This window comes from Erythrolamprus reginae, chromosome Z (assembly GCF_031021105.1).
Source record: "Erythrolamprus reginae isolate rEryReg1 chromosome Z, rEryReg1.hap1, whole genome shotgun sequence".
NCBI lineage: Eukaryota > Metazoa > Chordata > Lepidosauria > Squamata > Dipsadidae > Erythrolamprus > Erythrolamprus reginae.
In genome coordinates, this window is record NC_091963.1 from 75,591,490 (window position 1) to 75,618,231 (window position 26,742).

At 42.4% G+C, this 26,742-nt stretch overlaps 1 protein-coding gene across 4 annotated transcripts in view; it reads left to right on the forward strand.

Annotated features, from left to right (window-relative positions):
- Positions 1 to 26,742, forward strand: part of ATP2C1 (ATPase secretory pathway Ca2+ transporting 1) — a 220,563-nt gene that overhangs the window by 136,549 nt on the left and 57,272 nt on the right. For all 4 annotated transcript variants that reach the window (XM_070726349.1, XM_070726352.1, XM_070726351.1 and 1 more), the window contains one exon: positions 4,961 to 5,065. In XM_070726349.1, coding sequence (XP_070582450.1) covers positions 4,961 to 5,065 — 105 coding nt within the window. The remainder of the gene's footprint in view (positions 1 to 4,960; positions 5,066 to 26,742) is intronic.

The following is a 26,742-nucleotide window of genomic DNA, read 5'->3' on the forward strand; positions in this document are numbered from 1 at the left end:
TACCCTGGGCCAGGCACCATATCAGAGGCCTGCAGTGGTTCCTGCTACCGGCCCAGAGGGCCAGGATCAGCCACTCCCACAGATCAATCAAATTGCCCAGGGCACTCGCAAAGTCCCTACAGAGGTGGACCACCGGAGCGATCCAGGGAGGTTCTCCCTTCCGGACACAAGATCGGCTCATACTTACCACAGACGCCAGCTTATACGGATGGGGAGCTCACTTGGGCCGTCACATGGCTCAGGGCCTCTGGACATTGGAAGACCTGTCCCCGGTCAATATAAATTTCCTGGAGCTGAGGGCCGTATTTTTAGCCCTCTTAGCCTTTGCCCCCATAGTGAAAAACAGACATATACTCATATTAACAGACAATGTGGCGACCAGGGCCCACCTGAACCACCAGGGGGGCACGAGGTCGCATCGCCTTATGGAAGAGACTACACGGCTTTTCAATTGGGCCGAGACTCACCTAGCGTCCCTCATTGCGGAACACATTGCCGGGATCAGCAACACCAAGGCGGAATGGCTCAGCAGGGCGACTTTGGATCCGTCCAAGTGGAGGCTCGACCCGGAACTCTTCAGGCAGTTGACCCAGAGGTTTGGAGTACCCCTGGTAGACCTGTTTGCCACCAGTCAGAACGCTCAACTCGAGAGGTTCTTCACAAGGTTTCCAGATCCAAGAGCAGAAGGGACGAACGCCTTGTGGGCTCCTTGGCCCCCAGGTCTTCTGTATGCCTTCCCACCTGTGAACCTGGTCCCGAGGGTGGAGCCAGAATGCTCAACTCCAGAGATTCTACACACGGTTTCCAGATCCAAGGGCAGAGGGAACGAACGCCTTGTGGGCTCCGTGGCCCCCAGGTCTGCTGTATGCTTTCCCACCTGTAAATCTGGTTCCGAGGGTGGTGGAGAAGATCCTCCACGAGAGGGCGGAAGTAATCTTGGTAGCCCCTTACTGGCCACGACGACCATGGTTCGCCGACTTGGTGGCTCTCTCAGTGTCGCCTCCGTGGAGAATTCCGGACCAGATCATCTCTCTCAGCCAGGGGAACCTTCATCATCCGGATCCCAAATGGCTACACTTCACAGGCTGGCACTTGAAAGGCATAGACTAAGACAATTTAATTTGCCGGAGAAGGTCATAGCTACCATGCAGGCCGCTAGGCGTCCATCGACCTCACGAATTTATCAGGCGACTTGGACAGCCTTTTGTAAATTTTGCACTACACACTCTATCGATCCTGGGGTAGCTTCTGTACTAGATGTTCTGGGATTTTTACAGGCAGGGGTAGAGCAAGGTCTGGCCCCTAATACCTTGAAGAGGCAGGTAGCTGCCCTATCTACCATGATCCAGACATCAGAGTCTCGAACGTTAGCACAGCATACTTGGATTCGGGATTTTATTAAGGGAGTCACAAATAAACATTCCCCTCCAGTTAGGAGATTTCCATCCTGGGATCTTACACTGGTCCTACAAGCATTGACTAAGCCTCCCTTTGAGCCGCTGAGGACTATACCAGTCAGGTTACTTTCCTTGAAGACGGCCTTTCTTGTAGCTATTACATCCGCCCGCAGGGTGTCAGAGCTGTCAGCATTATCCGTAAGAGCAGACCTCTGCCAATTCTATCCGGACAGAGTAGTGCTTAGGTTGGATCCTTCATTTGTACCGAAGGTAAATTCGGTCTTCCATAGGAAGCAGGAGTTGATCCTCCCTGACTTCTGCACTCATGGAACTCATCCATCTGAGTTGCTGTGGCATAAGATCGATGTCAGGAGGGCTCTGAAGATTTATATTAGGAGAACAGAGTCGTTCAGGAAGTCGGAAAATCTGTTTATCTCATTTTCTGAGGCTAGATTGGGACTTGGACTATCGGCAAGGTCTATTAGTAGGTGGCTTAAGGACTGTATCTCTGAAGCCTACAGGGCGGGAGGGCATACCCCTCCAGACGGGATACTAGCTCATTCAACCAGGAGTGCAGCTGTGTCAGCAGCTTGGGCGACTCAGGCGTCCATCGAAGACATTTGTAGAGCAGCAACCTGGGCAGCACCTACCACGTTTATTAAGCATTATAAGGTGGACTCCTTTGCTTCTGCGGAAGTGGCCTTTGGTAGGCGAGTCCTTCAGAGAGTTTGTGTTTCTCCTAAGTCCCTAATTAGACCTTCTCCCTCCCATGGGCTTTGAGAGCTTTGGTATATCCCATGTTGGACTCTCCTTCCAGGTGCAGTGGAGAAGACCCGTTGTACCTACCTGAACGGTCTTCTCGGTGCACTGGAAGGAGAGTCCAAACCCACCCGGTAGTTGAAGGTTCGGGACTCCGGAGGTTGGGTTGTTTGTTTTTGGGTTGTTGAATTGTTCAATAAATTTGGTTATCCTCTTTCATTGGTTATTCGTTTTTAAAACTGAGGCTCATGGGAGACTGTTGGGGCGGTGCCTATTTATTATGTTAATTTTTTACTCAGTCTCTGCCAATAGGATTGGTTAAATACCATGTTGGACTCTCCTTCCAGTGCACCGAGAAGACCGTTCAGGTAGGTACAACGGGTCTTTTCATTCATAATTGAGGCCAACACTTCTGTTGCTAAATGAAATGGTTGTTAAGTGAATTTTGCACTACTTTGCCACCTTTCTTGCCACAGTGCTTATGTCAGTCACAACAGTTGTTAATTTAGTCACATATTGACTAAAGTGAATCTTCTTACCAGGGATGAAATCTATTTATCTTCTCTACAGATTTGGAAGTGCACATGCCATGCATGCATGCACATGTATTATAATCATGTCCAATTTTTGACCCTCTGCATTTGTGCAGAAGGCTTTGCACATGCACAAAGGATTAACCAGAAAGTAATGATGTCCAGGTGGGTGGGCGGAGCCTCATGCTGCTACCACTACCGGTTCATCGAACCATAGGCCAGCACTGTTACTGGCATGTGCAAGCCGGGCAGTACCAACATGATTTTGCCACTGCTTCTTACCTATTTGCTTGTCAGAGGATCTCAAAGGGGATCAAGACCCAGGGATACTGCAACCATCATAATTATGAATCAATTGTCAGGCATCTAAATTTTGATCATGTGACCATGGAGATACCACTATTTCCAGTGCTATTGTAACTTAGAATGGTCACTAAGCAAACTGTCGTAAGTTGAGGACTATTTGTATTATTAGTTAAGGCTTACTATGAAAACTGAAGTAATGCAAGAACAAGTAATGTGTGCTCATAAACACATATTATATATGTTATATAAACATATATTATACATATACAATCCAATCCAATGAATAAAATCTTATTTAAAAACTGAACTAGCGGTTTCCAATGGTAAACAAGAACCTTAAAAAGTGCTTTTATTCTGATTTTTCTTTGATAGTGAACCAGAAATATTTTGCATTTTTTGGAATTAAAATGCTAAGATTTTAAATTCTAACCATTTTGAGGGTTTTAATTTCAATTTTTCTAAATTGGAAATTAATCAGTTGTTGTACCTTTCGGAATATAACATACACTCCCCCTCATCAAGCAAGCTGGAAATGGTGGTGTGTCTTACACACTAAATAGAGCCATTTTTGGCCTCCCGAAACCCTGCCCCATGCGTCCCGTTTTTGCCAAAAATAGGCCTGTTTTTTGGAAAAACAGGGCTTGCAGATGGGCTGGGTAGAGCAAACACTTTTTTTCTTGTTTACCTCTTTGAAATCTTAGTGCTTCTTATAGATCGAAAAATATGGTAAGTTAGAGTTATAAAGAATAGTTGATGATTTGACGTCTCTTGAAGTTGAAATAGTTCTAAAATTAATAGAAACTTCAATGTTAATTATTCTATAGTTTAGGCACTAGCATTTTTTTAAAAAAAGGAAAATTATCTTTTTATGATTTGGTTATAGGTGTTAACATAGGAAATAATACTATTAATTAAATACAAGAACCAAGTGGAAACAATTAATTAAATGTAGGTAACAATATGTTCAACTAAAGAAGCCAACAATGTGTAGATACATTTTTGTTCTGTAACAATAAGGATTTTTAATCTGGAACATTTTCAGTGGCTTTTTATTACCTTAAAATAGCATCTTATAAAAGGTATTTATAAAATTGTGTCTTTAATTAAAAATATCACCATAACTCTTTTTATGCAAAGGTAAAACTTCAGATATATTCTGTTTTTCATTTTTATAATTAATCTATAATAATTTTAACCCTTGACTTTTAAAGTCAAAACATAACAGAATAGCTTATCTGCATAAATAATTAAACAGTGGTTCTTGGTTGTGGTAAAGTATGCTTCAAAATCATGTCTGGATTCTATAAAATTGTGATAGAACATCTAAAGATTTTGCAAAAATAACTCATTATAGTTTTAACATTTGCTAACAAATGTTAGCAAAATAATTTAACTAATGAAGGAGCCAGGGTGGCGCAGCAGGTAGAGTGCTGTACTGCAGGCCACTGAAGCTGACTGTAGATCTGTAGGTAAGCGGTTCAAATCTCACCACCGGCTCAAGATTGACTCAGCCTTCCATCCTTCCAAGGTGGGTAAAATGAGGACCCGGATTGTGGGGACAATATGCTGGCTCTGTTAAAAAGTGCTATTGCTAACATGTTGTAAGCCGCCCTAAGTCTAAAGAGAAGGGTGGCATAAAAATCTATCAATCAGTCAGTCAATCAATCAATCAATCAATCAAAGAAACAAACAAACAAACAAACAAACAAACAAATAAATAAATTGAAATAACTTTAGTAAAATAGAGAAATTGAAAGTGGACTACATAACTATAGTGCATAGTTATATATACTATATATAACCCTTAATAAAAAATGTTAAAGGAAAATTAAAAGTAAAGAATCTTGTGAATACAGTTGAAATAAATAAATGAAGTAGTAAAATGATAATATATGTAAAATTAGTAGTATATATATTGCCTGAAAGATGTAGGTTGAAGAACTACAATGTCTTTTGTTTTCATAGATGGGTTTAGATGGAATCCAGCAAGATTACATAAGAAAAGCAGAATATCCTTTCAGTTCTGAGCAAAAATGGATGGCAGTTAAGTGTGTACATAGAACCCAACAGGTATGGCCATTACTAAACTTTTAATGGAATCTAATATTTTCCTACATATTGTTTGTAATCATGCAGTGATTAAATTCTGCCTCACTGTATTTAAAAGAAAAATATCTAAATTTTATTTATTTATTTTGTTATTAAACTTCTATGTCATCCATCTCACTGAGGCAACTCTTGGCAATTTACAATTTAAAGGCAATCATACAATTGAAATTGTTATACTTCATTTTAGAGTGAACGTAAGATTATAATTATAATTGTTAGAGAAAAATAAAGAGCAGGTAAACCCAGCTGAAGATGATGTGTAACAGACTACCATCTCTACTATTGCAGCACCATTTCCAGCCTTGTAACAATGTATCACTTGGCCCAATATGTTGTTGTTATTGTTGTTATTATACTTTGTTCATTAAACATAAAACTCAGTCAACTGAACATTCAAAAATGCATCACAAATACCATTGACTTGGCTGATATGGGTTGATGCCAATGTCCTAGGTATCAACCAGGTACCTTCTTAAGATGTACGATGTTCCGAGAAACTTTTTGCAGTTCCATTGGTGTTACTGTAGAAAGCTGCAATTTCTTGATGTATTTTATAACATTCTTAGATATGGTACCAAGGGCCCCGATCACAGTGGGTATCATTGTAACATGTTTCTGTTCTATGCATGGCTCAGTATTTATCCAAGACTCCCAAAACTCAGTTCTTGAAATAATATTCTCTTTTATTTATTTTCACACAAACTTAAAATATATGAATCTTTAGCAAGATAAATGCAAGCAGCCAGAATAATACAGTTTCTTTTGTGTGTGTGTGTGTGTGTGTGTGTGTGTGTGTGTAAAAAATGTTTTATTTTTCTTCTCCAATCACGTGTACAGAAAAAAAGATACCATTAATTTTAAATTACATTACAATACATCATTTTTGCAATTTCAGTATACATAGATTAACCAATGCCACCTCTTTACCATTTGACATCTGAACCAAAAAATAATTATTCCAATTCCTTATATAAGAAATTTAAAAAACTGTTAGCCAATATACATTTTAGGCTGTTACTATTCTTAATCACATCAAATTAATTAGATCATAATGTTTCAATTTTCTCAAAATCTCCTCCACATCAGTTTTCATGTATGCTTTAAACCCTCTTCCATAATAAATGCCCTTTAAAATAAACTGGCGTTCCAGTTACAAGTGTCATTGAACAGCATTAAAGACTCTGCTGCTTCTGGGTGAGATGGCCTTGCTGCTTTGGAGGGGGGTGATGACGAGGGCACTGAATACGCAGATGTGATGGAGTATGTAGAAGGCAATACCAAGGAAAAGGTAGCGCTGCATGCCATATTATCTCCAACTTCTTCTTGCATCAAACCCAGGCGCCTGCTTGTGCCAGAGGAAGGGGTATGAGGCGCAGATGTTACACGCCCACTCCCTGCCCCTGCAGCACCAGCTCTATCACCACCACCACCACCACCAGCATGGCCATGTCCCTTTTTCACGGCTTTCTTCATGGTTGAAGCCCTGCAGTGACACTGGCCCAAGGAACAGAAGAAGGTGCGGCATTCAGGTGGACCTAGAATTAGAAAAATAAATGCCCTGTAAAAATTAAATGCCCAGGCAGCAGTAGAGCCTTTGTATTAGGCAGAAAAACATTAAAATCACAGATAAAGGAAGTGGCCCCGTGTTGACCCAAAATTACAGAGAGCACTGGAGGCTTTAGATTAGATAGAAGAAGGCGATGCAGAGATAGGAATTGGCCCTTGTTTTACTCAAAAATAAATTGACAGAGAGCTCTACTGGCTTTTTTTTACATAGAAATGCAGAGAAAGAAAGTGGCCCTGATGTGATGGACCCAAAAGTACAAGTGCCAGAGGTCAGTAGTGGCAGTGGAAGACTGACCAGCCTCCTTAAAATTAATGGAAAGTCCTGGTGTATCCCTTCTACAATAACTTTTCCAAAGCAATGTGAACATACGACAAGTCTATCGTTGACCCAGAGGTCAGACTCAGTAGCAGCAATGCACGACTGACCTGCCCCTTTTAATTACTTGAAAGGACTTCTACCCCCAGAATAGCTGCCCTGTGTTTGACCCCAAGTTAAATTTAGAGAGAGCACTCAATGCTTTACATTAGATAGAAAAAGGAAAGGCAGAGAAAGAAAGTGGCCTTGCGGTTGATCCTAAATTAAATTTAGAGAGAGCACTAGAGGCTTTATATTTGATAAAAAAAGGAAATGCAGAGGAAGAAATTGACAGAAAGTGGCCCTGTGGTGGACCCCAAATTATATTTGCAAGAGAGCTCTATGTGGCTTTAATTTAGATTGCTGTGAGCCACCCCAAGTCCTTGAAGAGGGGCGGCATACAAGTCCAAATAATAAATAAATAAATTAATTAATTAATTAATAGAGAGGAAAAGGAAATGCACAGAAAGAAAGTTACTGATGTATCTCTTCTACAGTAACAGAATTCTGCACGAACCAGAACTATGCAAGTAAGGTTCCCCTTTCACTGGAAGTGTAGACAGGAGCTGCTCAATACATATTTTTTAAAATACAATGATACTTTAATACATATTATTTGGTATTGTGTTAATGGTTTCACTGAGTATCTGAACTTGCTGTTATATTTAGAGAAAAAGATAAAAAGGGAAATTGTTTTGGTTAATACAGATAGATCTGATAGATCCCCCAGGACAAGAAGGACACTAGGCCACACTGGTGTAGAGAAGAAGTGCCCTCTTCCTCAGAAAACTGTTTTTTCTTGGGTCCTGGAAGGCAGGCGTTGCTTCCAGGACAAAGTAGACAGCTCGCCACATTGGAACTCTATTGGAAAGGAACTGTAGTCTTCCTCACATAGGATACAGTTAATCACTTGGGTCCTGGAAGGCAGGCGTTGCTTCCACTACAAAGAAGACACCAGGCCACACGGGAACTCTTTTGGACAGGAACTGTAGTCTTCCTCATTCCGGATACAGTTAATTGCTTGGGTCCTGGAAGGTAGGCGTTGCTTCCAGGACAAAGAAGACACCAGGCCAGACTGGAACTCTTTTGGACAGGAACTTTAGTCTTCCTCACTCAGGATACAGTTAATTGCTTGGGTCCTGGAAGGTAGGCGTTGCTTCCAGGACAAAGAAGACACCAGGCAACACTGGAACTCTTTTGGACAGGAACTGCAGTCTTCCTCACTCAGGATACAGTTAATTGCTTGGCTCCTGGAAGGCAGGCGTTGCTTCCAGGACAAAGAAGACAGCTGGCCACACTGGAACACTTTTGGACAGGAACTGTAGTCTTCCTCACTCAGGATACAGTTAATTGCTTGGGTCCTGGCAGGGAGGCTTTCCCACCAGGACAAAGTAGATAGCTGGCCACACTGGAACTCTTTTGTACAGGAACTGTAGTCTTCCTCACTCAGGATACAGTTAATTGCTTGGGTCCTGGAAGGCAAGCATTGCTTCCAGGACAAAGTAGACAGCTGGCCACAATGGAACACTTTTGGACAGGAACTGTAGTCTTCTTCACTCAGGATACAGTTAATTGCTTGGGTCCTGGAAGGCAGGCGTTGCTTCCAGGACAAAGAAGACACCAGGCCACACTGGAACTCTTTTGGACAGGAACTGCAGTCTTCCTCACTCAGGATACTGTTAATTGCTTGGGTCCTGGAAGTCAGGCATTGCTTCCAGGACAAAAAAGACACCAGCCACACTGGAACCCTTTTGGACAGGAACTGTAGTCTTCCACACTCAGGATAATTGCTTGGGTCCTGGAAGGCAGATGTTGCTTCCAGGACAAAGTAGACAGCTGGCCACATTGGAACACTTTTGGACAGGAACTGTAGTCTTCTTCACTCAGGATACAGTTAATTGCTTGGGTCCTGGAAGGCAGGCGTTGCTTCCAGGACAAAGAAGACACCAGGCCACACTGGAACTCTTTTGGACAGGTACTGTAGTCTTCCTCACTCAGGATACAGTTAATTGCTTGGGTCCTGGAAGGCAGGCGTTGCTTCCAGGACAAAGAAGACACCAGGCCACACTGGAACACTTTTGGACAGGAACTGTAGTCTTCCTCACTCAGGATACAGTTAATTGCTTGGGTCCTAGCAGGGAGGCTTTCCCACCAGGACAAAGAAGACAGCTGGCCACACTGGAACTCTTTTGGACAGAAACTGTAGTCTTCCTCACTCAGGATACAGTTAATTGCTTGAGTCCTGGAAGGCAGGCATTGCTTCCAGGACAAAGAAGACACCAGGCCACATTGGAACTCTTTTGGACAGGAACTGTATCATTATTTTTATTATTTATTAGATTTGTATGCCGCCCCTCTCCGTAGATAGCTGGCCACACTGGAACCCTTTTGGACAGGAACTTTAGTCTTCTTCACTCAGGTTACAGTTAATTGCTTGGATCCTGTCAGGGAGGCTTTCCCACCAGGACAAAGTAGACTCCAGGCCACACTGGAATTCTTTTGGACAGCAACTGCAGGCTTGGTCAGCAACCTTTTGTTTTTCTGGGTTCTTGAGTTGGCATGCTTGGCACCCAAGAGAAGGAAGGCCCTAGGGCACACTAGAACTCTGTTATACAGGAACAGCAGGCTGTTGGATTTCTAGAAGGGACCGTTACCTTAAGCAAGGTGCTCAGCCCGCGGGATTGAGCCAGGACCTTCCGGAGGTGATGGTTATTAAAGTACAGACAGAGCATGTTCGAATGAACAATTTCTTTTATTAGAAAAGTAGAAAATAAAGTTTGTCTGAAGAGACATAAAATGGCACATCTACATTGTAAATGAAGATGAAGCGTAATGGAGGTTCTCTAAGCTAGAGACCGCCTTCTTCTCCAAGAAGGAGGATGTGAACAAACAGGTTACATCACAAAGGAGGAGCTACATTAATAAACAGAGTTAACTATCTAACTACTGGATGTTTCTCAATGTCTTTGGGGGCTGTCAAAATCACAGCGTGACACCCCTTCTTTGTCAGTCATCAGGGACATAAGGGACATCAGGACCTCAAGGCATCAGTTCACTTAAGGCACATCTTGTTGGTGAGGTATTCATGTTGATCAGCTGGCAACGGCTTATTCAGCAAGTCAGCGATCTGCTCAGTAGTAGCCACATACTGAAGTTTTACGAATCCTTCTTTCACCTTCTCTCTGGTATTTTGATACCGGATATCAATGTGCTGTGAACGAGCTCCAACAAATTCAGCTACAGCAATGTATGTGACTGAAATGTTATCCTCCATAATAACAATTGGTTTCTTTGGACTTTCCCAAATAATGATTCGGCTCGAGGTACAATTTCTTGTCCTTTGTGAGCTTCATGTATCTCAGCAGTCTTTTTATGCAAGACCAGTGAAACGTGGTTGCATTGCCAACGTATCTGGACAGTAGATTCACACTCAGCGAAATGTCAGGTCTTGTCCAACTGCTGGTGTACAATAGCGATCCAATCACTGACCGGTACAGTGTTTTGTTGTCAAAAGCAGGATACTCTTCTCGGGTTAACATCACCTTTCATTGGAGGTTTAGGTTTTAAATAAAAAAAACCTTTAATGGGAATGGCAGTAGCAAGAAGTTTGCCATCCTTAATGATGTTAGTGTCTGTGAGTTCAAAGTTTATTACAACTTTTAATTCTTCTCTCAGGCAATATCCACTAAGGATGTTGTTCTTGGCAGTTGGAACATGGAAAACATTTGAGACAAGGGAGTCCAGTTCTTTGACGAAGACTTTTCCTTTTCCTTCCACCTTGGAGTGTAGATCCCCAAATCCAATCAGTTCCTTGACATCTGTCTGGTGTAGCTCAGTGAAGAATTCCTTCCGGTACGCGATGTGCACTGCTGCTCCGCTGTCTAGGGTCCATAACTCACGTATATCGTAGAGTGGACTCTTCTCAGGAACAGTGTTGAGGAGGATGGTACTAACGTAAGTAGCTTTCTCATCTTTGGAGTCTTTGGGAGTTGTCTTTGCAGTCCCAGAACTCTTTCCTCGGGATCCTTTCTTCTGTGCGCCCTTTGGTTGAGTTGGATAAGGTGGAGGGTCATTTGTGCCAGAGTGGACACTATGCAAATCAGCTGACTTGTGAGTGTCATCCTTCTTAGGTTGCTTCTGGTGTGGGTACTTTGGAGTACTAGTTTTCTGTTGACCGCTCTTTGCCAAGTTAGGTTTAAATGCTGCTGACATAGGTCTGAGGCCAATGTGCAGCAATTCTTCTTCTTCTGTTAGCATGTTACAGAGTCTCTGAGTAGTTCTGAAAGGCAGTGGATATCTGCTAAATCTGTCAACAGCCTTATTCCATTCAGGAGTACTTGGCTTGAACAGTGCATCAGAGTCTATAGACATGAGTATGAAGATCAGTCCTATCCTGCAGAGCCATACTTTAAAATTCAGTCCATTTGGCATCAACGCGAACTCACCTTTCAAAGCAGGAAAAGTTATGGTTTGCCTTGTAGACGCAGTCATCTGAACTGCTTGCAGCGGCTGGAGTTGAGCTCCAACCCCTGCTGGCAAACCTGGTGGCTGAACCATCTGGGGAAGCTGCGTTGGCATCTGTGGAGTAAGGACTGGTGGTCTCTGTGGTGAAACAGAAGTGCCTGGAACTTGAGGGATTTCCCTTTGCATCTGTGCGGCGAGAAAAGCTCTAAAAACATTAGGCTTCATACTATACACATTGGTTTCAGGAATAGCTTGTGCCTTTGCGGCATTCCATCCACTAGTAGCCACTGCTGCGTAACTTGCTGCAGTGGGGGAATCTGCCCCCCCACTACTCGCGGCTGCAAAAGGCAAAAGTTACATAGAAACATAGAAACATAGAAGTCTGACGGCAGAAAAAGACCTCATGGTCCATCTAGTCTGCCCTTATACTATTTTCTGTATTTTATCTTAGGATGGATATATGTTTATCCCAGGCATGTTTAAATTCAGTTACTGTGGATTTATCTACCACATCTGCTGGAAGTTTGTTCCAAGGATCTACTACTCTTTCAGTAAAATAATATTTTCTCATGTTGCTTTTGATCTTTCCCCCAACTAACTTCAGATTGTGTCCCCTTGTTCTTGTGTTCACTTTCCTATTAAAAACACTTCCCTCCTGGACCTTATTTAACCCTTTAATATATTTAAATGTTTCGATCATGTCCCCCCTTTTCCTTCTGTCCTCCAGACTATACAGATTGAGTTCATTAAGTCTTTCCTGATATGTTTTATGCTTAAGACCTTCCACCATTCTTGTAGCCCGTCTTTGGACCCGTTCAATTTTGTCAATATCTTTTTGTAGGTGAGGTCTCCAGAACTGAACACAGTATTCCAAATGTGGTCTCACCAGCATTCTATATAGTGGGATCATAATCTCCCTCTTCCTGCTTGTTATACCTCTAGCTATGCAGCCAAGCATCCTACTTGCTTTCCCTACCGCCTGACTGCACTGTTCACCCATTTTGAGACTGTCAGAAATCACTACCCCTAAATCCTTTTCTTTTGAAGTATTTGCCAACACTGAACTGCCAATACAATACTCAGATTGAGGATTCCTTTTCCCCAAGTGCATTATTTTACATTTGGAAACATTAAACTGCAGTTTCCATTGCTTAGACCATTTATCTAGTAAAGCTAAATCATTTACCATATTACAGACGCCTCCAGGAATATCAACCCTATTGCACACTTTAGAGTCATCGGCAAATAGGCAAACCTTCCCTATCAAACCTTCCCCTATGTCACTCACAAATATATTAAAAAGAATAGGACCCAGAACAGATCCTGGTGGCACACCGCTTGTAACCTGACTCTGCTCAGAATACTCGCCATTAACAATAACTCTCTGATGTCTACGCTTCAGCCAGCTGCAAATCCATTGAACTATCCAGGGATTAAGTCCAATCTTCACTAATTTATCTATCAGCTCTTTATGTGGAACCGTATCAAAGGCTTTGCTGAAGTCCAGGTAGGCAATATCCACGGCACCACCTTCATCCAACACCTTTGTGACATAGTCAAAGAAATCAATGAGATTAGTCTGACATGATTTGCCTTCAGTAAAGCCATGCTGATTTGGGTCTAATAAGTTATTGTTTTTTAGGTGCTGATTTATCCTCTTTTTGAGTAGAGGCTCCATCATTTTAACTACAACTGATGTCAAGCTAACTGGCCTGTAGTTACCAGCTTCTTCTCTACTTCTCTAGTTCCGTCTTTTTTTCTGTGGGGGAATTTCCTCCCCCTCTTTCCCTTGAAGGGGCCTCTATGTTAGATAAAGCGGCAGGATAGAAGTGAGTGACCACTGAAGCGTGACCCTTCTGCGCATGACTGCTTTCAGGAGGATAGGAGGAGTAAATTCCTACACTATCTGCTTTCTGAGATGTGGCATCTTCCAAGGATACTGACTCCATTTTTTCTGTAATCAATTTAAGTTGGAGTTTCTTCAAAGATCTTAATTCAGTTCTGGCCTCATTGGCTTTTTCTAAGTAACTGAAATATATTTCTTGCTGCACATTATTTTTCATAGTAGGTAAATTATCAAAGTGAAGGCAGAATGACTCTAACTGGTGAATTTCTTTCTCATGTTTCTCCATTATTTCCTCAATTTGTTTTAAATTAGAGGTGGTCCCCTTTATTCTAGCAGAAGTGAGAGAGACCAAATCATCAGAATGCTTAGTTTTGGCTGTCGCCTTTACAGGCAAATCTGATGAGAGGAGAGTTTGGGATTGGAAAAGTGTTAAAGTTTCTTCCTCCACTTCGTCATCACTAGGTTGATTTGAACAACTGCCTGAGGGGTCCCCTTGGGCAGATTTACTTTCTTCCTCCCGAAATCCAACCGGGTCAATTAGAAAAGAGTGACTTACGGTTTGTTGATTATCGTCAGCTTCAAAGGTTTCCATCTCAGCTTGTAAAGACATTATCGGTTTCCGTTTACTATCCGTAATAGTCTCGTAATACTATACGAATAGTCTCTTTTAGTTCAGCAAGCTGCTGGCTTGAGAGGGAATCGATATATGATTGCGTGAGCGGATTTTTCTTCCTTTTAGTTGGCATTTGGAGGAGAGAGCTAGTGATGCTTACGGAATGTAAGCAACGTCTGTTTCTTTAATATTAACCATCATCTGCTACCATGTTGGATTTCTAGAAGGGACCGTTACCTTAAGCAAGGTGCTCAGCCCGCGGGACTGAGCCAGGACCTTCCGGAGGTGATGGTTATTAAAGTACAGACAGAGCATGTTCGAATGAACAATTTCTTTTATTAGAAAAGTAGAAAATAAAGTTTGTCTGAAGAGACATAAAATGGCACATCTACATTGTAAATGAAGGTGAAGCGTAATGGAGGTTCTCTAAGCTGGAGACCGCCTTCTTCTCCAAGAAGGAGGATGTGAGCAAACAGGTTACATCACAAAGGAGGAGCTACATTAATAAACAGAGTTAACTATCTAACTACTGGATGTTTCTCAATGTCTTTGGGGGCTGTCAAAATCACAGCGTGACACAGGCTTGGTCAGCAATCTTTTCTTTTTGGGTTACTGAGTGGCAGTCAAATTAAATAAAATGAAATCAAATTTTAAAACTTTAAAAGTTGAAGTGTTGCAGAGAGCTACTCCCTCCCCCCCACCTGGCCACAAAACTATTTTTCTTGTCCCTTCAATGTCTTTGCACACAAAATCAAATTAAATAAAACAAAATCAAATTAAATCACTTTAAAAGTTGAAGTGTAGCAGAGAGCAACTGCCCCGCCGCCGCCCCTGTGCCCTGTCTGGCTGTCTGGGCTGGTATGCTCACCCAAGTCTTCTTCTCTCTTTAATATTGGATGAAGACAATATCTCCCTTTCTGTGAAGCAGATGCAGCCAAATTGGTCTTTGAAATCTCCCTAAGCCAGTGTTTCCCAACCAGTGTGCCGCGAGACATTGTCAGGTGTGCCGCAAAGAAGGAAGCTCAGCTTCTGGTCTCGCAACTTTTTGCTGAGAGTGCGAAGAGCAAAAAGTTGTGAGACCGGAAGCTGAGCTTCCTTCTTTGCACCTTCCAGGTTTTCCAGCAGCTGCAGCGCCCCGCCCGGCTGGAGCTTCCCTGGCAGTGGCAGCAGGTGAGCTTTGGTGCCCGGTGGGAGGGTGGCAGCAGCAGGAGGGCGGCGGCAGCAGCAACGGCACCGGGCAGGCAGTAGCCGTGGGGTGGCGGCAGGGTGGTCAGCTGTGAGGCGGAGCTCTGGAATGGAGGCACCGACGGCGGCGGCTGGACATGTTGCTGTACTCTGTACATGCTGGTATTGCGTGGCTGGCACTTGCCTGCTGGCTGGGCCGGGACGGAGGTTCCAGTCCCACGCCTATGCCCAGTGCAACGCCAGCATGTATGGCGTCTAGCAACATGTCCAGCTGCTGCCATCGGTGCCTCTGTTCCGGAGCTCCGCCTCACAGCTGACCACCCTGCCGCTGCCCCATGGCTACTGCCCAATGCCGTGCTGCAACGTGGTGTACACAAAAGAGAGAGAAAGAAAGAGAGAGATAGCAAGAGAGGGAGAGAGAGAGGGGGGAGAGAGAGAAAGAGAGAAAGCAAAAAAAGACAGAGATAGCGAGAGAGAGAAAGATAGCAAGAGAGGGAGAGAGAGAAAGAGAGAGGGAAGAGAGAGAAAGAGAGAGAAAGAGAGAGAAAGCAAAAAAAGAGAGAGAAAGAGATAGCAAGAGAGAGAAAGAGAAAGATAGCAAGAGAGAGAGAGGGGAGAGAGCAAAAGAGAAAGCAAAAGAGAGAGAGAAAGAGAGAAAGAAAATGATAGCAAGAGAGAGAGAGAGAAAGAAAGAGAAAGAGATAGCAAGAGAGAGAGAGAAAGAGAGAGGGAGAGAGGGGGGAGAGAGAAAGAGAGAGAAAGCAAAAAAGAGACAGAGAAAGAAAGAAATAGCAAGAGAGAAAGAGAAAGAAAGAGATAGCAAGAGAGAGAGAGAAAAAGAAAGAGATAGCAAGAGAGAGAGAGATAGCAAGAGAGACACAGAGAAAGAAAGAGATAGCAAGAGACAGAGAGAGGGGGGGGAAGGAGGGAGAGAGAAAGACATAGAGGGAGGGAAGGAGGGAGAGAGAAAGAGAGCAAAAAAGGAAGAGAGAAAGAAAGAGGGATGGAGAGAGAGAAAGAAGGGAAGGAAGGGAGAGAAAGAGGGAGGGAGGGAGAGATTTTTTTTGTCCAAACTTTTTTTAGCCCTCCCCCCCGCTCATTTTGAAAATATGAATAATGTGCTGCGGCTCAAAAAAGGTTGGGAAACACTGCCCTAAGCTATCTCTCCCTCTCAGTAGAACTAACATACTTTCCCTCCCTAGCTGGTATCTCTTACAATGGGGATGGACCGCGTGGTGCTGCCTTTTATAGAGGCAGATCAGGTGTCCTTAGGGACCAATCTAAGCCATGCAACCGGCTGGCCAATCAGTGGTAAGCAGCACACATGGCCAATCACAGCCTTTTATTTACCTTTATGTCCGGAGACCGCATGGCTTCAGGTAAGAAGAAGGCTGTCCATTGGTCCGTCGCATCACCCTGTCGCGGATTCAGCCCGAACTCCAAACTTTAGCACGGATTTTCAGCAAAATTTGGGTTCGGATTCGGCATCATGAACGGTGCAAAATTCGGTACAAACCAGAATTGTGCGAGTTCGGTTCGCCCAACACTACTTGTGACGCTTCCCCATTCAGGTTTGGCATGGTGCTCAGCCACCAGTTGCCTAATGGGTCAGAAGTGCCTCTGGTGTTCTTTTCCCGCATCCTGGCCAAAGCAGAGTGGAATTTTGGCCAGATTGATCGGGAAGCTCTGGCGCTCATTGCTGGGGCCTGCGTTTCCATGACCATGTATATGGCAGAGACTTGCGTTGGATTATATTTTTAGCGAATTATTCATATCGCCTAGTTTACAGGCTGGCCCTCTTCCAGATCTTCTTGAAGACCCGGCCCCCGCCTCCAATGTATTGGCCATTTCTGCTGACCCCCTTGCACTAGCTGCTCCCAACATAGCCAAATGTTCCAGTTGGAACCCAGCCTTGTCTACCATAGTTCAGTGGGTCCTTCGTGAGTGGCCTTAGACCACTCCTTCGCCAGAATTTTCTCCCTATTTCTGTTGCCACACAGAACTGTCTTTAGTGTGAGGATGCCTTCTGATGGGTCCCAGGGTAGTAATTCCCCCACCACTTCAGACCAGGGTCCTGTCTGCCCACCATCAGGGACACCTGGGGTTGGTGCGGATGAAGGGCTTGGCGAGGGGGTATGTTTGGTGGCCAGGTCTCGATTCAGATGTTGAGCGTCAGGTAACGAGTTGCCAGGCATGTCAGGAAAGTCGCCCTGCCCCACCTCACGCTGAACCCCTGGTGTGGGAAACCCTTGCAGGGCCTTGAGCCCAGGTCCATGTGGACCTTGCTGGTCCCTTCATGGGTCAAACATTCCTCATACTAGTTGATGCCCACTCTAAATGGCTAGAGGTGGTCCACCTCCGGTCCACCACTTCACAATCCATAAACGATGCCCTGGATTCTGTGTTTGCCACACACAGATTCCCAGACCTTTTCGTCTCCGACAACATTCCCCAGTTCACTTCAGTGCTTATGGAAACATATCTTGCCACGATCATAGTATGACATGCTTTAACATCGCCCTGGCACCCAGCCAGTAATAGCTTGGTGGAGCGCATGGTCCACTCCACAAAAGACACCCTCAGGAAAATGCCCCAGAGGTCATGGCCACCGTTCCCTGTAACCTGCACGCGCGGGCACGTGCACACCCCAAAATACACCCCCGCGCACTCTTTTCCAAGGGCGCGCAAGGAGCCAGGTGTTGGAGTTGGGGACGGGAAGCGACAAAAGTGCAGAGGCGCCGCGTGCGCTCCCCATTCCCCCTGCAGAGGCGCCGGCAGTAGACAAGGGTGGAAGGAAAGGGAGCCGCAGCCGCCCCCGCCTCCCCATGGTGCCTCCGGCCCTCTCGCGCCCCTGGCCTCTCGTCGCTGCCCCCCACCCGCCTGATCCGCCCCCTCTCCGGCTTTCTCCGCCTCCCGTCTTGGGGCGCAACTTCTCCCGCAGCGGTGGCGGCTGCAGCTTCTCCTCCTCCTCATCCGCACTCCCAACGAGGGGGCTGTGAGAGGGTTTTCTCTGTGCGCTTCCGGAATGCCGACCCCGCCCCTCTCGCAGACCCTTCTCTGGGAGCACTTTCGTCCCAAGCTTTCAGCAAGGAGGCTGCAGTAGAGGCAAGGCAGGCATTCCCGAAGCACTCAGAGAAAGCGCTCTCGCAGCCCCCTCGCTGAGAGAGCGAGAAAGAGAGAGCAACAGACAGAGCAAGATGGAAAGAGAGAGGGAGTGAGAAAGAAAGCAATAGAGAGAGAGAGAAAGAAAACAAGAGAGAAAGAGTGAGAGAGAGAGAAAGAGAAAGAGAGAGCAACAGACAGAGCAAGATGGAAAGAGAGGGAGAGAGAAAGTAAGTGAGAAAGAGAGAAAGGGGGGAGAGAGAGATAGCAAGAGAGAGAACAAGAGAGAGAAAGAAAGCAAGAGAGATAGAAAAAAAAGTGAGTGAGAAAGAAAGCAATAAAGGGAGAGAGAAAGAAAACAAGAGAGAAAGAGAGAGAGAGAGAGCAACAGACAGAGCAAGATGAAAAGAGAGAGGGAGAGCGAAAATAAGTGAGAAAGAGAGAGAGAGAAAGGGGGGAGAGAGAGATAGCAAGAGAGAGAACAAAAGAGAGAAAGAAAGCAAGAGCGATAGAAAGAAAGAATGAGAGAAAGAAAGCAATAGAGAGAGAAAACAAGAAAGAGTGAGAGAGAGAAAGAGAGAGAGAGAGCAACAGACAGAGTGAGATAGAAAGAGAGGAAGAAAGTGAAAAAAAGAGAGAGAGAGCAAGAGGGGGAGAGAGAAAGAGAGAGAAATGACTCTTGATTTAAAGCATATGGCAAAAAGCACCCAAATAATAACAGAGGGGAAAAAAACTACCCGTGTGTGTGTGTGTGTGTGTGTGTGTGTGTGTGTGTGTGTGAACTCTTGAAGCATTTCCAATAGCCCTCACAAGTTACTGGAAATGGTTCAAGAGTTCACATACACGCACACACACAAGGGGGGAGGAGACATGGATGGAAAAAGAGGAGAAGATAGTAATAATAGTAATAGATTTTGGTTTTGTTATATTATTAATTTCTTTTAATAAGTAGAAAAGTTTGTAAGAAGAAGCAATTTTTCTCATAGGAATCAATGTAAAAGCAAATAATGTGTGTGATTGGGGAAACTACAGGGAGGGTGGAGGCCCTGTTTCCTCCCAGGAGATTCCTAGAGAGGCCCCACAGAGGCTTCTCCCTGCTTTTCCAGCCCTTGTTCCTCCCAGGAGATTCCTAGAGAAGCCCCACGGAGGCTTCCCCCTGCCTTTTCCGGTTACAGTTTCGGAGGCTCGGGTTTCTAAGTAGAAAATGGTTCTTGAGAAGAGGCAAAAAAATCTTTAACACCCGGTTCTTATCTAGAAAAGTTCGTAAGTGGAGGTGTTCTTAGGTAGAGGTACCACTGTACATTCTTAGTACCTTGTTCCCAGAATCTAAATGCCCTATGATTAGATTCATAATCAACAAAATATAATTGCCTTGCTCTATGCTGGCTCTTTCTCCTTACTTGCGTGGGAACATGCAGGAGCACCAAATGTGTGCAAATAACTAAGATTCCATACCAACGAATACATGGTATTTCCCCTTCCTTGCGGAAGGCAAGGAAGGTGGGGGCAGTATGAATCTCAGGGGGCAGTTGATTCCAGAGAGTCGGGTCCACCACAGAAGGCTCTTCCCCTAGTCCCTGCCAAGCAACATTGTCTAGTTGACCGGACCTGGAGAAGGCTGACTCTGTGGGATCTGACTGGTCACTGGGATTCATGCGGCAGAAGGCGGTCCCGCAGGTATTCTGGCCCGATGCCATGTAGGGATTTATAGGTCATTACCAACATTTTGAATTGTGTCTGGAAACCAATTGGCAGCCAATGCAGACCGTGGAATGTTGGAGAGATATGTGCATGTCTGGGCAAGCCAGGTATTAAATCCTTTAAGTCTGTTTGCAGGAGTTATCTTGCTCTTTTCCTGATTGAAAGCATTACAGTTTAAATATTTTTCACAAGGTTTTAATGCCATTAGATAATTTAACAGTTTTCTTTAGAATCTTGAAATTCATACGTCTCATATGACTATGGAGCAAATGAATACATTAATCATGAGATTTTTTGTTGTTGAAAACAGAGTTAGCATTAATTACTAGATTGTCATGAATCAGAAACAAATCATTTTCTAATCTTGAAGAAACCCCCTTTCCTTGTTTTTCAATTATAACCTTATCTCAAAGGTTACAACAAACCCTGCCTTTACCAATACTCTAACAAATAACAAATTAAATACAGTGGTCCCTCATGATGCAAACCCCTCGTGATACGAACTTTTCGAGATACGAACCAGGGGTTCAGAAATTTTTTGCCTCTTCTTACGAACTTTTTTCGCCTTACGAACCCGCTGCCGCCGATCGCAAAAATCCGCCCGGCTGTCACCTTCTGAAACAGCCGGGCACTTCTCAGCCTTCTACCGAACCTGAATGCCGGCAGAGGAGGGAAAAAAAGCAGGCGACCCCTCAGTCAGACTGCTTCCTGTGGCTGCAATGAGGAAGGGCACCCCTCGACTTCTTTCTGCAGCAGCAGCAGGAGGCAGAGGCAGGCACGGAGGGCTCCAGCTTCACAAAGTCAGAGTTGGTCCTGAATCCTTGTGTGCGCCAGCCGGGCTACTGTTCCTCCCCCGCGGAGCTTCCAATGCCTAGCTGGAGAAGGCTCGTTTCTCTTGCTCACTCACTCGCTCTCCAGCCCGCTACAAGGACGCCATGGGAGAAAGTACTGACATTGGGCTTTTTTCTCTGGGAGATAGAAGAGACATATCCCTTCCTCCAGCTTCCAGAGAATGGAAAACGCTCCCTTGGTTTCAGAAACCAGAGAAAATACGCTGGGGAAAGGGAAAGGACTCTCTAAGCCCCCAGAGAAAAGAATCCCTCCCTTTGATCCAGGCAGCCTCAATCCAAGAGATAGTTTTCCATTTTCTCTGAGGGTTTAGAGAGTTCTTTAACTTCCTCCAGCGTGCAGAGAATGGAAAACGCTCCGTTGGATTCAGACCCCAGAGGAAATACGCTGGGGAAAGGGAAAGGACTCTCTAAGCCCCCAGAGAAAAGAATCCCTTCCTTTGATCTGGGCAGCCTCAATCCAAGAGATCGTTTTCCATTTTCTCTGAGGGCTTAGAGAGTTCCTTCTCTTCCTCCAGCATCCAGAGAATGAAAAACGCTTCCTTATTTATTTATTTATTTATTTATTTATTACTTAGATTTGTATGCCGCCCCTCTCCGAAGCCTTGAATTGAGGCTTCTCAGATCAAAAGGAGGGATTCTTTTCTATGGGGGCTTAGAGAGTTCTTTCCCTTCCTCCAGCTTCCAGAGAATGGAAAACGCTCCCTTGGATTCAGAAACCAGAGAAAATACGCTGGGGAAAGGGAAAGGACTCTCTAAGCCCCCAGAGAAAAGAATCCTTCCCTTTGATCCAGGCAGCCTCAATCCAAGAGATCGTTTTCCATTTTCTTTGAGGGCTTAGAGAGTTCTTTCACTTCCTCCAGCGTCCAGAGAATGGAAAATGCTCCCTTGGATTCAGGCTGTCCGGATCGAAGGGAAGGCTTTTTTTCTCTGGGGGCTGGGAGAGTCCTCGATTCGTTCTTTCCCTCGGGAGAGAGCCCGGCAGACAGGAGGCAGCGAGGAAAGAAGACAGTGGGCCACCCTCAGAAGAAATGGCTGAGGCAAAGTCCGGAGGTGGGGTTTCGAGGACTTCAGTTTTTGCGATGCTGCAATTTTGCTGAGGCTCCCCTCGCTGGGAAACCCCACCTCCGGACTTCCGTTGCCAGCAAAGCGCCCGTTTTTGCAATGCTGGGAATTCCTGTGCTGGGATTTCCCTGCACCATCGCAAAAACACAGAGGTGGGGTTTCCCATGGAGGGGAGCCTCAGGGGAATTCCATCAGTGTGAAAACGGGCACTTCAGCTGGCAAAAGGGATGAATTTTGGGCTTGCACGCATTAATCGCTTTTCCATTGATTGCTATGGGAAACAATGTTTCGTCTTACGAACTTTTCACCTTAAGAACCTCCTCCCGACACCAATTAAGTTCGTAAGATGAGGTATTACTGTACTAGGCATATATAACATTGGTAAATTCTCATTCAACCATGAACAATTTGCAGTACCTTTTCACAAAATCTAGATTTATTTACTTACTTACTTACTTATTTAATTTGACTTCTATGCCACCCAATCCTAAAGGACTCAGAGCGGCTTACAACAATATGACCTTTAGCCCCACAAGAATAACATTTCCTAACAACATACACATTTGAAGACATTTTTTTTCTTATTGTGGATGTAACTCTCTCATCTATTTTCTATCTTGCCTTCTATATTCTTCTTTAAAAAAAATAAAAATTGATTTTTCTTTAGACAAACAACACAAACAACATTTAACATTTAAAGGAGCTACAGTTGCTCCGCTGGTCATAGAAGTCTAACTAATACAGAAAGAAAAAAGTCTAACTGTAGTCAGATCCATACAGAAAAAAAAAATTAATAATATTCTACATCTATGTTTCCATTTTGGTATTATGATTCATTTAGTTAAAATCAGTTCTAATATCAATATAATACTAAAATATAACATTCAATTTTATATTTTCATTTTAATAATATAATTAAACTAATTAAAGCCAATTAATTAAATGTAAAAAACTTATACGTAAGATTTCTTAAAATACTGCAATACTATATAACTATACAGTTTAAAATCTACTTCTTTATATCTAGTTTAACAATATTATAAAATATTTAAAATCAGTTACTCACTCTAAAAAAAACCTTGTCCTTTAAATTTCTTAATATAAAACTATCCTTAAAATTTCAATATATCATTTAATTTAATAAATTCAAATGTTTTAAAATTGCTCATATTATTAAAACTCTTTTTTAATATTCCACCAATTATACACTTTTCCCCAAGTTTTATAAAATTCTGTTTCCATTTGATTATTTAACCGTCTTGTCATTATGTCTAATTCTGCACATTCCATAATTTTTTAAAATACGTCTTCATCTTTTGGTATTTCCTTGTCTTTCCATTTTTGCGCAAACGTAATTCTTGCTGTTACTAAAATATGAATTATTAAATAATATATTTCTTTTTTATATTTAGTATCACAAATGCCTAATAGGAAGAATTCCGAGGTCTTTTTGATCTTCTTATTCGTTATTTCCTTTAACCATTTTTCTACTTTATTCCAGTAAGTCTTAGCTTCAGTGTAGGTCCACCATATATGAAAATATGTACCAATTTCTTTTTTGCATTTCCAGCAAATAGGAGAAATATTAGGAAATATCTTTGAGATCCTATATGGTAGAAGGTACCATCTGTAAAACATCTTAATTTGATTTTCTTTAAAGGAAGTTGATTTTGTTATTTTCCAATTATATATCCATACCTTTTCCCATGTTTCCAAATTTATTTCCTTTCCAAAATTTTTGCACCAACTAATCATATTATCTTTCAATATCCAATCTATCATTTTATAATTTATTAAATATTTATATAACTTTCCAATTAATTTCCCTTAATTTTGAATCAATAATTTCCCAAGTATATTGAATGATCCTTGACTCTGAATAACCTTTGACTCTGCCCTCTGAGAACTTGGCACTTTGAGAAACTTGGCACTTTTGAGAACTTAGCACTTTTATTACTTCCTGCTGACCGGATTTATCTCAATGAGCTGAATTATTGCACTATTACCTATATTTGTATTCTCTATATTTTTTTATTTTTATTCAGTTTTATTGGTGTTTTAATTTAATACTTGTAATTATTAATTAATTATATTTTAACTAAATTATTGGTGGGTTTTTTTTAATGATGGATAGTTGGGATGGGTGTAGGATGTATGGAATGAATGTGAGTGAGATGAATGGGAATGACGTAAATAATATATCTGGCCTACCTGGCGCTGGAGAGCCAGGAGGGGGGAGAGCACCTATCTCTGGGGTGGGTCAGGATATTCCGGTGTTGCTGGGGAGAGGCAGATATGGCGGGAGCCACGAAGCTAGCCGTTCCAGGGGAACGAGGGATCGTTGCTTAATAACAATCCCTTGTTCTGGCTCCGTGAGCTCAACCCTGGGCACTGGTGATGAGTGTAATTCTGGCCCTGGGCTCAGGTTGCTGCTACTCAATGCCAGGTCGGTGGTAAATAAAGCTCTCCTCATCCAGGATTTGATCCTGGATGAGGAGGCCGACCTGGCATGTGTAACTGAAACCTGGTTGGGCCCAGAGGCAGGAGTTCCTCTCTCTGAAATCTGCCCAGACGGATTTCAGATATGGCATCAACCTCGACCCCAGGGAAGAGGGGGAGGAGTGGCTATTATAGCCAGGGAGAGCCTGTGCCTACGTAGACTCATTGCTCCAGAGATTGCGGGTTGCGAGTCCTTCCTGGTGAAGTTGGACTTAGGGGTTCAGGTGGGCTTGTTTCTCACGTACCTGCCTCCCAGCTGCGTGGCACAAGCATTATCAAATGCTTTTTAGCGTCTTAAATATAAGTGCCATTTGTTTTTCAGGATGATGTTCATAATATTCTAAGGTATTTATTATTGTTCTTAGATTATTTTTAATTTGTCTATCTGGTAAAAATCCGTTCTGATCTTCATGTATTATTCCATTTATAATGTTTTTAAACCTTGTAGCAAATACTGATAAAAAAAATTATAATCTACATTTAATAATGATATCGGTCTATAATTTTCAATTTTTTCCTTCTTGGTTCCCACTTTGTGTATTACTGTTATTAAAATTTCTGTCCATGTTTTTGGTAGTTTACCTTCTGCTATTGTTTGATTAAATATTTCTAACATATTTAAAAATAATATTTCAATGTCTAACTTATAAAATTCTGTTGGTATCGCATCTGGGCCTGTAGCTTTATTATTTTTCTGATTTTTAATGGATTGTCGTAGTTCTATTTCTGTAATAGGTTTGTTTAGTTTTTGTTGCTGAACTTCCGTTAACACCGGTAAGTCTACAGCACTTAAATAATCAAAAATTAAATCTTCCTTTATTTCTTCTTTTCCATATACGGTAGTTTCCTGTAAAATTCTAATGCTATTTCCTTTTTTTCATCTGTTCTATGTCCTATTACACCTTTGTTATCTATTAAGTTTTTTATAATTTTGTTTTCTCTCTCTTTCCTAAGTTTATATGCCAACCATCTTCCTGGTTTATTTGCATGTTCAAAATATTCTTGTTTTGCTCTTTTTATTTGTTCCACCATTGATTCTTGTTCTATCAACTTTATTTTATGTTTTAATACATCTCTCTGGTTTTTAACTTTATCATCGTATTCGTCTTTTTGCATTTCTAATTCTAATTTTTTAAATTCATCTTCTAACTTTTGATATTGTAACTTCTTCTCTTTATTCTTTTTTGCCGTATAGGAAATTGTTAACCCACGTATATATGCCTTTGTTGTATCCCAAAGGTTTTGTGGGGTAGTGTCATTGTTCTTATTTATTTTGAAAAAGGCCTCCAGTTCTTTCTCTATCCATTCTTTATATTCAGGGTTGCATAAAATGTTTCTATTCATTGACCAGTTATTTACTTTTCTCTTACCATTCCAATATATAACTAAAGGATTATGATCTGCCCACCTATTGGTTTCTATCTCAATATCTCTGATCTTTTCCATCGTGTGTGCTGGTGCCCAGGCCATATCAATCCTAGACCAAGTTTTATGAGGATTAGAATAAAAAGTGTATTGTTTGTTTTGTGGGTGGCACTCACGCCATATATCTTTTAATAATAATTCTGTACTCATTTTCCAAATTGTTGTAGGTAGAATTACCTTTTTTTTCTTTTCCTTTCCCCCCCTGTATAATCCATTTGACTATCTGAAATCGCATTAAAATCACCTATTATTATCATATTTTCTATTGCTAGTTCAATTATTTTGTCATGCAATTCTTTATAAAATTGTTTTTAATACAAATCTTGTTCTTCTTTATTGTCTTAGTTATAAATGGTTATAAATAGTTATAATGTCTAAGGTAATCCAGTTTCAAAAAAAGAAAATAAGTGAAAGGTCCAAAAATTTAATTTAATCCAGCAAAATATAGTTTGTTGAAAAGAATTAAGACATCTATCAGGGTTCTTCTGAGTTAATCCAATTAAAAATTCATTCCAGTTTTTTATATGATATTGATGATATATTAAAGTTATCAGTCCAAATATTTGAAAATTTAAAAAATCCAAAGTCAATGTATAGTAATTTAAATATTAAAAGCATCAATTTTCAATTTTTTTTTCTTTCCAAAACAAAGGAAAGTAGATCCAGCCGTTCTTATTTTGCGGAAGGATTTCAATCCAGGTTTTAAACTTTATTTAACTTCGCCTTTTACTTTCAAGATCTTCACTTTTCCAATATCAGGTACCAAAAAAATTATCTTTTTAGTGCTTTTCTTTTCCTCCTTCTGTAGATCTGCTTTTTGAAGACTTCTTTAATATTTTCTTAGCTTCCTCCGTAGATTGATTGCTATGGCCATGTCCCTGCAGCCACTGGGGTTCGGTTCTCCACTGCTGAAGCCGTGAGGCTTTCCTTACTCTTCGGGGCAGTGGTGATCTACCCCTAGAGACCAAA